Source organism: Brienomyrus brachyistius, chromosome 11 (assembly GCF_023856365.1).
Source record: "Brienomyrus brachyistius isolate T26 chromosome 11, BBRACH_0.4, whole genome shotgun sequence".
In the NCBI taxonomy this organism is placed as follows: Eukaryota; Metazoa; Chordata; class Actinopteri; order Osteoglossiformes; family Mormyridae; genus Brienomyrus; species Brienomyrus brachyistius.
Window position 1 is genome coordinate 23939356 of NC_064543.1, and position 17347 is coordinate 23956702.

At 40.2% G+C, this 17347-nt stretch overlaps 1 protein-coding gene across 3 annotated transcripts in view; it reads right to left on the bottom strand.

Annotated features, from left to right (window-relative positions):
- LOC125704236 (low-density lipoprotein receptor-related protein 4-like) overlaps positions 1-17347 on the bottom strand; it is a 104205-nt gene that overhangs the window by 15959 nt on the left and 70899 nt on the right. For all 3 annotated transcript variants that reach the window (XM_048969633.1, XM_048969632.1, XM_048969634.1), the window contains exons 7-14: positions 14901-15020; positions 14653-14778; positions 13505-13630; positions 13113-13247; positions 6720-6845; positions 6081-6311; positions 4733-4889; positions 4386-4603 (exon numbers count right to left, since the gene is read on the bottom strand). In XM_048969633.1, coding sequence (XP_048825590.1) covers positions 4386-4603; positions 4733-4889; positions 6081-6311; positions 6720-6845; positions 13113-13247; positions 13505-13630; positions 14653-14778; positions 14901-15020 — 1239 coding nt within the window. The remainder of the gene's footprint in view (positions 1-4385; positions 4604-4732; positions 4890-6080; positions 6312-6719; positions 6846-13112; positions 13248-13504; positions 13631-14652; positions 14779-14900; positions 15021-17347) is intronic.

Here is a 17347-nt window from a genome sequence, read left to right on the forward strand (position 1 = left end):
CGTCAGAGGGATGATGAGTCCTTTGGCAGGTGTTGAGAAGCCCCCTGCTCCTTCCTAACTGAAGCTGCCGTATGTCTGGATCTGCTTCTAATTATTCTCTCCAGTGCACGTCCCAGTGTATTTACCACGGTGTATGATTTCAGATGACGACTCCATTATTTCTTTCCCTTATATAAGCCCCACACTCCTTTCTGAACAGCAGCCCCGATGCTGCACAGCCCAAACCAAATCTAACAAATCTTTGCTGATCTTTGCCCATCACTGATTTTTTTTCATTATTTAGGCAACTAAGTTTTGGATAAAAAACTCACAACTACCTTTCTATAAATCCTGCAGTTGGGCATTGTGGTAAATTGACAGCAGCTTGTTTGATGATTGTACTCCGAGGCCAAGCGATGCATCACCAGCTAGAGCAGCCTTTTCACCTTATAAGCAGGCAGTAATCCTGCATCATGCCTTTTCTCTCTTTTATCGCCCCTGCCTGTCTCCCTCTGTCAGCAGATTTGCCTGCTATCATCAATCCATGTTCCCAGGTCACCTCAACTCCCTAAACATCTCCAGTGCCTCCCTCAGGGCACGAGCACACAGTGTTTGCCAGGTGCCAACACAATGCTTCCTGCCGGGACAACAGCTGTTGCAGCTGGGGGCTGCTTTGCATGGGGGTCCCTTGTCCATGTCCAGTACAAAACAGCTCTGTAGGTGCACAGGTGTGTGCTGGGATCAGGGCAGTCGCTTGCTGACACTGCCTGGGCTGCCCTGCCGGCTGGCGCAGCTCCAGGAGCCGTCATGGACAGACGCCCAGCTCCACATCCCGCTTGTTTAGCCTTCTGTCTGAGTAAACAGTGGGGCTCCCTGAGAGAGATACTATCACAGGCTTCACAATACTCATTATTCAGGCTCCCCTTATGGGACCAGCCAGTCATCCCCCCCATCGAGGGTCACTACACACAAAAAAATATTACTGCGGGGTCATTCCATTTTAATTTGGCAAATTTCCAAAGGAGTTTTGGTGTCACTGTTTTATTTTTATATAATTTGATTCACATATACCTTTCTAAGCTCAGAAACTGTTTTTTTATCTTAACCCTTTAAAACATACTTTAAAAAAAACATACTTTCATACCATGAAAAAGTACTCCATTTGAGCTTTTGCAACAAGCTACTGCTGAGTCATGTAGTTGCAATAGTAAAAAAAAAAAAGTTACAGCTCATAAGAAAACACTCTGAATTATCATTTCTTTGCTACCTGGGGTGTAGAAAAGGGAAATAGATAAAAAATAATAGAAACCATTTCTTAGCTTTGGAAGGCGTGTGTCATTTGCATGCCAAAAATTTTGATGCAAAGGCCACTTGTTGAATTAAAACAGACTGACACTAGCAGTATTTCCACCATACTACAAATATGTTTTGCTAAACATTCAGGACTGGCCCAGGGACCAGTATCACAAAGCCAGATTTCTTGCTTAGCCGGGTAACTTTGAGGATAAGTAGCAGCAAAACCAATCAGACTGTCATCTCCCATTCCATTTGAAAGCCAGTTGTACTTGCACTTGGCGGATTGCTGTTGTAACTGCAGATTTGCCAGGTAGTAAAAAAGAAAGCTTCCCTGCAGAGGAAATGGATCTGCTCGTGCGCGAAGTGAAAACAGGCAAGCGGACCATCTACAACAACAGCAGGATGCCACTAAAGTAAAAATCTGCATTCCTGCGGGACCAAGGGCAATAGAGTGTGGCACAGGACTATTCTTCATTTCTGCGGGAGCAGGCAGAAAGTGACTGATATGTTTGTGGGAGAGGGAAAATAATTAAAATAAATAAGTAGTGCTGAAATATGTTTTTTACTATTTTATGTAACTATTAATTGTTTGTGAGTAAATAGAAAGTTACATTCAAATTTTCATTTAATAAAAGAAAAATAGGCTACTACGCCTAATTTAGTTTTTACACAGCCAGCCTAACACCCAATGATGTAAGTACCTATTGATGAAAATATACAAGCAAATTAATATAATATAAAACTATACAAGCACCTAATGTAAAAATAAGCGAGAGGATAAGAAATTTTGCATGTTTTGACAAATGCAACAAAGTGCTATTATACACTGGGCACAATTCCGTTACTTTATGGCCAGGTGTGTTCAGTTTCCAAGGGCTAGACTGTACTGACATTCACTGCAAGTACAAGCAAATCAAAAGTGACAACTGCAGTAAAAACTGAAACAAAACAAAAATGTGTGATGTTGTTTGTACAGATCTACAACCAGTTACTGCAAACGTCGATGCAGGTGAAATATGCATGAATGCACGACTAGCCCACTATTATGTGAAAAACGTAGCCTGTTTTAACTGTGAAATGTTGAAAGTAACCTGTATGTTGAGGTTACAGGCTTGTTTTTTCTTAGCAGAAAATAAGCAAAGTGAAATTAAACATATTTCTCCTTTGCGGGTGGGAATGGGATGAGATCTGTAAGATGCTGGTGGAAACGTTGACTAAATATCATAAAATTACAGTCAACTAAAACTACAGTTGTTTAAGTCCACTAAAATTAAAAGTGCAAATGTTTAAAGTTTCCCTTCGATTTCTGAAAGTCATTATGTTCACCAAGATGGAATTAAACCAATGTTAAGGAATGGTGTTAAGGTCTGACTGTGCAGTACACAAAGACACAGATTTAAGTCTTATTTTAAACAAAAACATATGTTTATTTACCCGGAAACTGAGTCCTGTAAAATTAATAGTGCCATTACTGGAAAAATTAAGAGAAACTGCATAGGCTATAATGCCACCAGGTCTACTCTCTCTGAATATTAAAATAAATATTTGTAGACGTAGTTCATTTGTGATTTCATGTTCCTTCAGGTGAAACAAAAAATTTATGTTTTCAAGGTTGCCAAATCTCAAGCATCTGGCATGACACTCACTTTCAGTCACGCAGGAAATCTTACAGCAATCTTACTATATTATACCGTTATAAACCTAAACTTAGCTACGTCAAAAGTGTATTTACACAGTTAAATACAAAAGCAGACTATTTACAAGGTGAAAACTGTGCAGACAACTACGTCATTCCGTTTGCGTTGTTACTCCGACAAATATAAAACGAATATGAGAAAAACATAACATGTCATGTTTTATATCCTTTCGAAATAAGACCGCCCAGATCCTACTCTAATGGTGATTAAAGTGATAAGTTCATATATATTTATATTAAAACGAAACTTTAATTTTATTACTTGTGTGGGATTATTGAAATCAATACTTAAATCCATGAATACTAAAATATGTGACATAAATACGATTAATTGTATTAGGGCTTTACGACTTAAGCTAAGCACTTTATTCAAACATGCACAATTTTCACATTTTATTTATTTTGTCTTGTTTTGAAATGCAGCCCTACTTTTATTTAGTGAATGAGAAAACATTACACATATCGGCAGTCATACATATATGTTCAGTTCTATGTCACGTGACAATGAATATCGTCAAAATAGTTTTTGAATTGTACTGAATTAATTTGATTTAACAGTCAGATATTGATTACATGCAATGTTGATACCTGGCTCAACACAGACTGCTGACAGACAACATATTGATACTGTTTATTTCAGATTGCATTTATAGTATTTGGTTTTGTTAAGCTGAAACTTACGTACCAACCCTGAGTTTGTTAAACCAGTCTCATAGCACAAACCCATAGACACTGAAAAAGAAGATTGCTTATCACAGCATTCCCCAAGGGGGCAAAAAACAAGAGAAGAGAATCTTTAACTTGCTCTGGGGAAAGTGGTTGAAGAAAAGCTAATGAGAAACGCCAGTTCAGGTCAGTAAGGCAGGAATTCTCCGTGCTCCACTGGAATCCACCCAAGCAGTGCACGTTTCACACTCACCGTAAACAAGACATCAGTCTCACTTTCATGTTAGATTGGGTTGCAGCCTTTACGGCCAGAACCTGGGCAGCTGGGTAAATTTAGTATAGTGCCATATCTGATTATTAGGAATAAAAGCAACCGTAAAGACTGCTGAGCTCTTGTGACAGTAATATGGGAATTTATGAAGGTCTGTGTATTTGACATTTAACAAGTATATGGCACTGATTAGTTTCCTGTTTAGTATGTGTGTGCTGCTCTGAAACAAAAGCAATGAGTGCCAATGATTAATTTCAGCCCTTCAGCTGGAATGCTAACTCTATGGCAGCGAAACTTTTGGCTGAGAGAAATTTAAATTTCCTCCAAACATTTCCTAAGGAAGATATAAATTCAATTATCAAGCCCAAGTCTGAGTCCACAAAAGACATTTCCAGTTTCTTCAAAATTTCAAAGTGGCTTTAAAAATTTTTGTCATTGCAAGCTTGTAGCCTTTAGTTAAAGTAACAGAGATCTTACCTTGACTGATGACCGCTTTCCTATTCCGGCCATCTAGGTCCGCTCGTTCAATCACATGGTGCTTGGCATCTACCCAGTACAACCTATGTCCAGCGTAGTCAATAGTCAGCCCATTGGGCCAAAAGAGGTGGGTGTCTGCGATAACACGTCTGTTAGAACCATCCATGTTAGCATACTCAATACGTGGGGTGTTACCCCAATCCGTCCAGTAGATCTTCCTACAAAAAGACAAAAAAGGACAAAAACCAAATTTAGTGACAGTGGAGCCACAATACTGCAAACGATCAGCTAAAAGGCCTCGCTCTCGGATGGGAGGTGGGGTGTTGGTGGCCAGGGGATACTCGTACCCCTCCATAGGGTGCAGGGCAATGGCGCGGGGTTTCTCCATATTCTGCCAGAGCAGCACTTTCCGATGTGTGCCATCCAGGTTGGCCACTTCAATGCGAGATGTGCCTGAGTCAGTCCAGTACAGCTTGTCATGGATCCAATCAATGGCCAGGCCCCCTGTGGAAATACAGAGCAGTGTCTCACTTAGCCCATGCTTGATATAAAGGACTGTTTCCCTGGCTTAATTCCCTCAGTTTCAGATCCTAGCAATAAGATTAGCTGGAAAACACTGAACTTGCTATAATCAATAAGTAAATTTCAATCCATGAAAACAAAGCTGTTACTTCATTTACAAATCAATTCCCATATGTTATCACTTATTGCACATTATAACATCAGGTTTCCCCACACAAGTGTGAGTGTTTGATGGTGCACAGCAGAATCTGGCAAGGCATAAACATATTCTGAAGTAATTTAAGCCAAAACATTATAAAGCCAGACAAGCACATTACACAAATATTTGACGAAAGGAAATATCTGTTTTTTTGTCTGCTTCTCCAAAAATTCTAATGTAGTTTGTGATAGAAAATTCATGATTATGCTAATCAGTAATCAATAATGAAATATAGATGATTATGCAAAATGCATTACCTAATCAGTAATTAATAATTGAGTTTATAATGGTGCTGTTGATTTACACATAGTGGTTGAAACAATGTAATCCTACTTGAATTGATTGAATGTATCAAACAATAATGCAAATCTGCTTAAGTAAGGGATTTCTATTTTCTATAAAGGAACTAACATGTTTGCCAAAATACTGCTTGTTCAGCAAGTGGCCCGGGTCAAGGCAAAGGCATGACCTGTGAAGTAAGCTGTTGCAGAAGATATTATAAAATGCATGCATGGTATTGGATAAGGAGTAATGTAGAAAAAGAGAACAAGGGGCATATATGGGATGTGAGATAAAGTAATTGGATAAAATTAACTCGACTCAGAATGATATTGCAAAAAAATTCTTGAATAGATGGACTTGTTCTGAGCTGATAGGTGGGCCTCAAACAAGCAGAAGTAGCTGGTGTCTCCAGATATCTGAGCTTTCCTTGAACTGTCTGATGACTGGCACATTTCTTCGCTTTAAAAGATGTATGCACAAGATGTAACACGAGACGCATGATTGCTGAGTGTCTGTTCCCTTTGAGCTCATCGAATAATAAAGTTTGTCAAACACTTAAACATCGGACTTCGAGAAAATTATTCCACAAGTTATTGTGCTTAAAAGGTCAGCAATTATATTACTAACTATAGAAATGTCAAAGCTTCCACGTTATAGCATTATGAGTTCTTCAGGTGCATATCTGTAGGTACCTGGGCTCTCCAGTCCAGTGGACACAACTTCCTCCACATTGCTGCCATTGAGGTTTGCCTTCATAATGCGGTCCAGAGTGACATCAGACCAGAACACCAGCTCCTGGTTGTGGTGGAAGTCCAGCGCAATAGCATTTTCCAAATTGTTCAGTAGCAGCGTGTACTCCGAACGATGTGGCAGAACCTGTCGGATGTCGATCCGATTGGCGAACAGCAAGACCGGCTCTGGTCCTGCACCCAGATGGAGACGGATGGTTTAGAAACCTATGGTTGGCTTTTTTGTTCTTGGAGTGCCAAATTTAGACTTGAGCACTGCTTATGAAGCACTGGCAGCACAAAAAAATCGAACGTAAAGACTTTAAGGTTCAGTAAAACAACAAAAAGGCGCATAATCGTTTAAATACTAGAGATTGGGTCTAAATTCTGATGGTTTGTAATTTATTTTATTCCACACAAACGTTTTGGCATTATGCTTCCAACAGTGCATACAGACAAAACAATCATTCTTCTATAATTAGCTGTAGCATAACGTGAAACGTTTGGGTGGAACACAAATAAAATACAATGTAAAACATGACAGCCAAAGCCACCACGCATAAAGAAGGCTGAAATCCCTGTGTGTGCTACTCCCCAACTTACCCAAAGCCTTACAGCTTCGCTTGTCAGGCCTGAGCTCATAGCCTTGCACACACCAGCACTGGAAGCCCCCTTCCGTGTTGCTACAGCCCTGGCTGCAGTAGCCTTCCTCTGCACACTCATCCATGTCTGCGGTAAGAGGGTGGTGGGGAGAGCATAAAGGGGTCAGCAAGGAGGCCCGCGCCAGCATCAGCAAGTAGATATCAGTCTCTAACATTTTCAAATAAAATTAGATTTGGTACTGTCAGAAACAACAGCATTGTATTCCCCAGACAGCCCTGCCATTTGGTCTGGACATCTAATCTGTACCCATCCCACACAGATCAACTTCTTAAATTTCTAAAAGTACTGAATGGATCACCAACAATGTGAAAGTTAATTAATGTATTTTTACCTGAATGCTCTGAGTCCTTGTACATAAGAACATAATAAATTTACAAATGACAAGAGGCCATTTGGCCCATCTAGCTCATTTGGGGAGATCTTAACTAATAGCTCAGAGTTGTTAAAATCTTTTCTGGCTCTGACTTAAAGGAACCCAGGGTTTTAGCTTGCGCTACATTAGCAGGAAGACTATTCCATACTCCAACTGCACGCTGTGTAAAGAAGTCCTTCATCAAATTCATTTAAAAATGTTCTCCCACTAATTTCCACTTATGGCCACGAGTTCAAGTATTTAAACTAATATTTGCATCCAGACCTGTTAGAATCTTATATACCTGGATCATGTCCCCCCTTAGTCTCCTTTGCTCGAGGCTAAACAGATTCAGCTCAGTTAACCTCTCCTCATAAGTCATTCCTCTAAGACCAGGAATCATTCTCGTAGCTCTACGTTGCACCTTTTCCAAGGCAGCAATGTCCTTCTTAAGATATGGTGTCCAAACCTGCACACAGTATTCTAGGTGGGGTCTTACCAAGGCATTATATAATCGTAGCATCACTTCCCTTGTCTTAAACTCCACACACCTAGAGATGTAACCCAACATCCTATTGGCCTTTTCTATTGCTTCCCCACACTGGCAAGAGTGGGACATGGAAGCATCAACATACACACCGAGGTCTTTTTCATAATCAGCTACCTTTATTTCAGTGGAACCCATAAAAAAATCTGTACTTTATATTTCTGCTCCCTGCATGGGTTACCTTACATTTATCTATGTTAAATTTCATCTGCGAGGTATCAGCCCAGTCGCTAATTAAATTCAGATCCCGTCCAATCAGAGGATACCACACCAGCAGATAACGATTTCTGGAATAGTAAAGTTAAAGGTTGGGTAATAATATCTCATCACTTTTAAAACTATAGGTAAGATGCCATCAAGGCCCTGTGATTTATTTATTTTGAGCTTAGCTAGGCTTTGTACCACACCAGTCTCAGTTATACATATATTGGACATAGACCATGCTGTATTCGTATTAAATGTTGGTAAGATCTCTACTGTGAACACCCATGTAAAATAATCATTAAACTTATTTAACACATCAATTTCATTTTCAATTATTAGGCCCTTACTATCCTGCTATCCATTTCACCCTTTTAGAGGTCTTTTGGAGGTAAAATATTGGATAAGCTTTTAATGTCATCCTTAGCCTCCTTGTTGTGATATGTAGGTCTGAAAGTATACTTACTCATTTATCCCACTTATATGATTTGCAAAATCTTTCCCCACCAATATGGTGGTTCATTGTATTCCTTTGTACACATGTTATTGTCCTTTTTTGAGAATGTAAATTATCAATTTTTTTTATATGCTAAATATTTATATTCTTTTTATTTCTCTTTTGAACTATGAATATAATTTTCTGTGATATAACAGTATGAAGTGTAACAGATCCAGTGATGGTATATACAGTACTGAGCCCTGGAAGGGCCAGTTTTTTTTCTTCATGTACACAATGTACTTGTTGCTCATTTATATTTAACTGATGCTTTTATCCAAAAAGGTTTAAACATAGAGGGAAAATGACAAATTTATCTGCTTTGAATTCCCGAGCTCTGCATTGTAGCTGTCTGTCGAGCTACAAGAGCTGTCAATACAATTCTAAATTGTGCTTTAGTTTAACATGCTCATGAAATACTTAATCAAGCTCATCATCACACAGTGAGATAAGGAGATTAATCGTGTGTCATTTTGGTGTGAAATGGGACACAGCCTTCATTTTTCAATATGAGGCAAGTGTGCAACTTATAGGATGGATGCCAAAAAAATGAACAAGAAATGTTATTATTCACAATATATACAAAGGATTAGCTACGGTAAACAAGAACAATATTTACAGCTCAAAGTCTTTTTAACTCTTAGCTCTTTCACTTAGAGTATACCAATTCCTTATCCACAAAGCAACAAGTTATACTGGTGAACAAGTGATTATCTACATTGATGACTGAACTCATGTTTTGAATGTGTAAACATGGTTAATCTGAGAATCCTTTACAGACATACTCAGATACACACACACACACACACACACACACACACACACACACACACACACACACACACACACACGCACGCACGCATGTAGGGTATACTCATCCTTATGGGGCCCACTCATTCACTTCTATGGGAAAAATGCTAACGCTAACTATGACAACCTTAACCCCCACCCTGCCCTAACCATAACCATAAGTAACCAAGCAAAATACAAGAGTTTTTGCATTTTTAGTTTTTTCATAGCAGTCACTGATTTTATTAAAATAGAGTTTTCCCTTATGGGGACCAGGAAACCGGTCCCCATAAGGGAAAAAAAAACTAATATTTATCACGTAATGGGGACATTGTGTCCGCATAAGGATAGGTTTACCTGCTCAAACACACACAAACACACAAACACACACACACACACACACACACACACATATATGTATACACAGTTGAAAGCAAAGCTCGGGGTCCAAGTACATGGTAAATCTATTCATCCAACAACCCTAGAACATTTTGTATGATAAATTTCTACAAATGAAAATACCTCAGTCTATTGAAAATATTATTGTAAGCCTACCTTACACACTCTCCCCAAGTCTCCGAAAGTGACAAACTAAACTCTCCCACAATTAATTTCACTCAGTTCCCTGCAATACATTTCAATGACGAGCAACATGACTGCTATTGAAAATATTTGCCAAATGGTGAAGCTAGTGACCAGAATTCAATATAAATTTTATTACGGTATAGTTAAAAAATAATCTGACACCCCACATTTTTCAAATTATACACCTGTACAATGATCAATAAGATATATGAAAGTGAATACAAAAGTTAAAACAAGGAGACCTAAGGAATGCGAGCGCATCCAATCACATCGATCCAGGTTTTATATAAAGAGTAAGTCTAATCCAATCCTTTGCCGTTACAGCTATTCGGTTCGCCCACCTCCTCCTCTCTACCACCTTCCGCTCCCTGCCTGGTCCGGGCTTGGCTCCTTCGCTTTCTGCCCGATCACCCAGCCAGATCTGTCGGCTTCAGAGTCGATGGAACCAACGACCAAGAGACGGGCTTCGCCAAATTACTGTTCTCCTACTCATTTAACTTGTTTAATCAAATAAATACTTGTGTCAACATCTATTGAGGTCTCCTTGGTTGAACTGTTTTTTAAAGATCCATAGAAGATCTAAGTTTACAAGATGTTGACTGCAGGCTCCGTTTTTGCTCTCAGCAGCCCTCTGCTGACAGTTCCAATTTTGTCCTCTCACTGCAGCTACAATTTTGGGTGTGATCAAGTGTAAATTTTTTGGTATAGATTTTCATCCATATGTTTTTGTGAAGTGACAATAAATGCCATTAAATATCAAACAGGGTAAGTAGAGTAAACAATGGCAATTACACTGACCCTTTTCGCAAAGACCTGTTATCATCTCATGCTTCTTTTTGCTATCACTAAACACCATTGCTTCAATTTATGTGCAATTCATTTCAGAATTCCTTAAAACCCAGATCTTCACTGATACAATGTGCCTGAAAAGTTTGGAATAGACTGGCCAAAAAATTTTTGAGTCTTGAACTTTTCATGCTGACAATCAAGTGTCTCAGCTAGTCTTCTCTCTGCTATCATTATGAGGCGCTGCATCAATGTTGGTGCAATTTGTCTCAAAATTTGATCAGGTCCTGATCTTTAACCTCATAACTTAACTGGAAAGGTTGAAAATGATCTTTCAAATACTTTTTGAGTTATTCTGCTTATGGGATCAAATGTAAGAAACTAGTCTATTTTGGGTATCAATATGTAGCGCTGTTTCAATTTTGGGGAGATCCATCTCAAAAGTAGTCACTTCCAGTTTGTCACCCCTACCATGTGTCTGAACAATACTTGTAGAGTTACTGTGTTCACAAGACGAAGTGTCTTTTACAGTTGCAGTTTTCTTCCTTTGATACCACACAATGCTGCTGCTAAATGTTTGGGCCAATTTGTCTGAAAATAAAACCAGTTGTAGATCTTCATTCATATGTTTTCGTGAAACAGTAATAAGATCAATGAAATACTTTAGACTTACCACATTTACAAAGTCAAATTTTGTCTGCTTTCACCCTTCCCTTCGATGCCACTTCAGTTTTGGGGCGATCTGTCTCAAAATTTAATGAGTCCCAGATCGGCTCCCAAACAATAAATTTGCAAAGTTTGAAAAAGATTTGTCAAAAGCCTTTTCAGTTATAGTCTTAAGAGGATCAAGTGCCAAAAACACCCTTTTTTATCATTATTCATTGCTGCTTCAGTTTTGTGGTCTCAGAGTTTTAGCATGTCGTACACTGCCTGTCCAAGGTTTCAAAAAAATGTTGTTCAAACAGTTTTTGAGTTATCGCCTTACATACCAAGGAGTCTATGACGGCAGCGGATCACTGCTGAAACCATATGTATTCCCTGAAATCCAGGGAATACAATTATACACCGAAAATTCTGGAGACGGGCTAAAAAGAATACAAACTAGAATAGCAGTGGAGAGTTTCAGTGTAAGTCAACGATGTAAGCTAAAAGGAAGCATGCTATTTGTACTACAGTCAGAGACAAATACAAGAAAAAACTATGGGTGCTTTTCCACCGCACCAAGTACCATCATTTTGGTACAGTACTTTTGGCACTTTCATTTCTGCATTGAGTTCCAGTATCAAAAGTGCCAAACCAGCTGGGGTACTTTTTTAGTACTATGACACTTTGGGTGTGATTTTCTTTGTCGATTAGTTATGCAAATAGAACTGAAAAAGGTTGCAAAAATGAAAGAAAGTGATGGTAATTTCTGCATGAACAAATGAAGTTACCAAAGCTTTAATTGTGATCTGGTCAGAAGAAAAGATATAAGAAGATCAGAATGGCATTGCAAGAAATAGAAAAAAGGATTTTGTATAATAATTATAATAACAGTAATTGGAGGATTTTCAAGTACTGCAATGTATTGTACCCCAATGTAAATATTAGGGTATTTATAAAACAAAAAAGGAGTTCAACAAAATGATTGTGATTGTCTTGGAGAACGCAAGCAGCACTCACTCAAAAAGCAGCAAAGGTAAACTTTAAAATGATTTTTAGATATACTAGAGAATCTTGAAAAAGTAATAATAATTAATATTGCAGAACTAACAAGTTATTTTTCCCTATGATGGAGCAAAAATGTTCCCTGTGCTATAATGTCCGTACAGAATTAAAGGTAAGAAAAAGCCTAATCTCAATCTAGCAGACTGTTAAATCTAGCGATGTTAAAATTGCATGTCCATAACATGCAATTTTGGTATTAATATCACACATCGTCCATCCCTATAATACACTGTAGCCATTTTTAGAATTCAGTACAAAATGCTCCGCCTCACATTATGATGTCATTCCTTGCTGGCACCAGTTGTTACAGCAGTGGAAAACCAACACCTTGAAGTACCGTATTTTTGGCCAAAAATACGGTACCTGGTGCGGTGGCAAGCACCCTATGTCAGAACTCCTCTGATTAGGACAATTCCTGTGAGAAACAAATGCACAGCTAGGATCTGCCTTACAGGTAAACTAGATATACTGCGGGACTGAGAGCCGGTTTGGTCAGATATCTATCATGGAGCAACTACAGAGAGGAACAGAAAACAGGCTAGATAAAAAAACATCCCTCCCTAATCACAGAAAAACAGGTCATCTGCTTAAGAGTCTCAGATGTGCTAAAAAAAAAAGTAACACTTCGAGGTGAAGAATGTATCTCTTAAGTAATATTTAGTCAGAGATCATGTTAAATCCATGACTCAAAGTATTCCTAGTTTGTTAGGCTGCTTTTAGTACAGCTGGCAGACAAACCAAATGTACTATTATGAGAAACTCAAAAAAGTCTCACAAACAATATACCACGTATCAGGGATACAAAACCCAAAGCACTACTGATGAATGCAGCTGATTTGCATGTTTGCATGCAGCACCAGTGCTGCTCACCTTGGCAGTTCCGCCCATCTTCAGCCAGCCTGTAGCCTGTGTGGCAGGTACACTGGACCAAGCCACGCGTCATGCGGCACTTCTGTGAACATCCACCATTGTTCACGCTGCAGTTCTCATCACTGGACCTTGGACCTGTGGGCCAGAAGACATATACAGGAGGGTCAGGGATTGGCTTAGGGTGTACTTCACATTTTGGATGAGACTCCATTTTGAGTCACTCCATTATTTAGAAACACGTATCTCTGACATATCTGTGACAAATCAGGGAGTTCCTTGATCAAATCTATGCTGAGTGACATAACAGCTCTGACTCAGAAGCGTGCAAACATGCAGTTTCATGTGGCTTCCACGCTGACTGGCATGCTGAATGGGTTGGGGGTCAGACTCACCGCATTCCTGCAGGGGGTGCTCATCTGTGCCATCCCCACAGTCGCTGACCTCATTGCACACCTTTCGCAGGCCGATGCAGCGACCATTTCCACACAGGAACTGGTCAGGGGCACAAGGCGGGTTCTCTGGAGCCAGCGTGTCCAGGGAAGCCAAAATGTTAATGCAAAGGGACAGCACATTTTCCAAAGAGCTGCATTTACATGTCAACGTTCAGGAGAACACCGCTAATTCAAATGCCCTGTTAACTGGCACCGGTGGGGGCGGCTGCCTTTAACCAAAGGCGATATGTTTAGCTGAATGCTATAAGCTTTAAATCTGCTGAGCAGCCATGCATGGAATATAGATCGGTCTGAGGCGATGTATGGGATATAGACTGGCCTGGGACCATGCACGGGATATAGACCGGCCTGGGGCCATGCACAGGATATAGACCGGCCTGGGGCCATGCACAGGATATAGACCGGCCTGGGGCCATGCACGGGATATAGACCGGCCTGGGGCCATGCACGGGATATAGATCGACCTGGGGCCATGCACGGGATATAGACCGGCCTGGGACCATGCACGGGATATAGACCGGCCTGGGACCATGCACGGGATATAGACCGGCCTGGGGCCATGCACGGGATATAGACCGGCCTGGGACCATGCACGGGATATAGATCGACCTGGGGCCATGCACGGGATATAGACCGGCCTGGGACCATGCACGGGATATAGACCGGCCTGGGACCATGCACGGTATATAGACCGGCCTGGGGCCATGCACGGGATATAGACCGGCCTGAGGCCATGCACGGGATATAGACCGGCCTGAGGCCATGCACGGGATATAGACCGGCCTAAGGCCATACACGGGATATAGACCGGCCTGGTGACATATACAAGACTGACTGTGCCCACTGTGAATATTCTGCAAGAAATTGATTCCCATTTTGACAACACAAGATGGAGTTATGGCAGAATAATCAGTATCTATTATTGTTTTTCCTTTAATTATTAAATTAATGGACACTGTCAAGTTACTTTATGCACTTGGCTTATCAAAGACCATCATATACAAACAACAGAGAGCTTCCTGGTGAGAGTGCTGGAGTCATGAACACATGATGTTCAGTAGTGTGTCGTGGCTCGACTCCTCCTTTACCTGTTTTCTCACAACCATCCTCATCGCTGCTGTCCGCGCAGTCATTTTCACCATCGCATCGCCATGACAACCGGACGCAGCGGCCGGACGCGCAGCGGAATTGCTCGGCGGTACACATGGAGGTGGCTGAAGGAGATCAAACGGTGTGAATATTCACCCGCACAGAGGTGCACACACTTTTCCTGGTGAGCAATGCTAGGATGTGACCATCTCAGTCTGGGAGCGAGTGATGGCAGATAAACACTCACTGCAGTTCTTCTCGTCGGACTGGTCGTCGCAGTCAAACTCGCCGTCGCATCGCCAGCCCGCGTTGATGCACATACCACTGCTGCACATGAACTCCACAGAACGGCAGGGCTGGTGGGAGGCTGTAATGCAGAGGGAAACCACACACTTAATGGATGGTACCTCACGCACTTATCATGTTGAACATAAGGCGATGAAGGGCCACCAGGAGTTACTACACTTGATTCATGTCAAACGATCATGTCATCCATCCATTCATCCATTTTCCAAACCGCTTATCCTACTGGGTCGCGGGGAGTCCGGAGCCTATCCCGGAAGCAATGGGCACGAGGCAGAGAACAATCCAGGATGGGGGGCCAGCCCATCGCAGGGCACACTCACACACCATTCACTCACACATGCACTGATCATGTCATGTCAAGCCTATTAATACTGAACTAAAGAAATGGAAAATACTGGGTGAGATGGTAAGAGAGCGGGAGACACAAATATAATCTCCATTCACACCTGCTCAAAGAAAAAAAAAAAACTTTATCTGATTTCAAGAGAGGCAAAACAACAGGTGCCACGCCACCCACATTAAAAGGTAGGCATTGCGTCATCCTTCAATCTGCCCAGCTAGACTTATCAGCTAAAACCCTGCCTATCACACTGACTCAACTAATTTACAGACCAAAGAGCCCAGACTGATGAAGATATTTCATCATGTGTACTGCATGACTCAGCCAAGCAGACATTTTTGTATTAAACAAAGCAGCCTTGATAGTGTCTTTGACACAAGAAGATGGCTGAAGAATGTCATCTGAAGATGAGTCAAGGCTGGAATGTTCTTTTGCCATATTGTTTAGGGCTGTTTGCTTAGCTTTGAACCTCTATCAGATTTCCAAAGGATGAGTGAGGGGAAAAACGTGTCACAAGCTCAGGTTAACAACAAAAAAAAAAAAATCATTGTGGAGGTGAGATTTGCGAAGGGTGGAACATTTGTTGCAGTGTTTATTTTCTACATGGTTCTACATTACAATGTAATTTATAAAACACTTTGAGTGTGACATTTTACAAGTCATCCTCCTACACTATTTTTAATATAGCCTTGCACAAGCGATTACTCGCAAAAACAAAATTAAAAAAAAATCCTTCCAAGATGATACTAAATAGCACTGATGACAACATTCTTGTATGAAGGTGAACTCCTCTTGCTAAACCCACTACAAGCTGCTTGAGGACTGTTTTCAGATCATTACTCCATTGTGTGTTTGACGCCCTGTATAATGCAGCAATTCAGGCAGGGGGATATACTCTTTACCAAAGGCAGCTAGATTCCAGGAAGATGCCATCTTGTAACTAACTGATGGCCAGTGATGTTATCAGACTTCCACAGGCTGTATACAGACTAGGGATGAGTCCGCATTGTCGAATATTTGAATGTATATAATCAGAAAAAAAATCTTAAAATCAAATGATAAATGAGCTATTTTAATTATTTACCAGCAATGTAATTAGCTGTAATTTTTCCATTCATTAATAAGTTTGCAGTTTATTCGCTCTGAATTTAGTGTGAGGTCTGCATGCATTTTCTAAGCCAATCAGTCATTTTTGTCCTTGCTCAAATTAAACAAATTTAACAAAAATAAATGAGGTGAACAAGCAAACAAGATCTGATCACTAGAAGGCATTTATGTTTTGCAACAAGGAAATGTTTTGCATCCCACAGACATGACACTGGGCAAAAGCAAGTGATTAGTCGGCACTGCTTTGTATCTGTTGGCATAACTTGTAGCATCAAGTTAGACAACCTGAAAACACTGATGTTAATTTTAAATGTACATTTATGCTGTCATGGTTGTTGTTACAAACCTACTAAAATGTATGTTCTGTAAATTTCATTCTTAATATAATTTTAAATATGAGAGAATTGTCAATGTGCCAGGAGAGATTTTTGGTGAGAATATGAACTACTGACTTGCCTTTTCCAGTCAAATCAGACACTATTGTTCACTATTGGTACATAATAGGAAATTTTCATATTTATTTCAAAATTTTAAATACCGCAGTGTGAGTTTTTCCATATCGTTCAGTCCTAGTTTCAAGACTACTTTTAATGCTTATAGTTATCCTTTTGCTGCAATGAGTGATGTCTGGTTTTATATGGAAATAAATTAATTGAATACCCTATAAGCCAGTAGTACAAGTATTATTAGGACTGTGTTGATAAAAATAAATAAACTTCCATTCGCTGTAACTGCCTAAGGCACAGAAATCAACACACCATGAAGCCATCAACCCAGCTTCACAGTGTTTACTCTGAGGTCACCGTTTAACCTAGCGATTTTTCTTAGGACTCTGTTGAAAACAGAACTCCTTCAAAACGCCAGTTTCTTCAGGTTGAAAAAACATATCCTAGTTTAATGAGAGCCTCAGACCCATGAAAATGGGGTGATCAGAGTGAAAA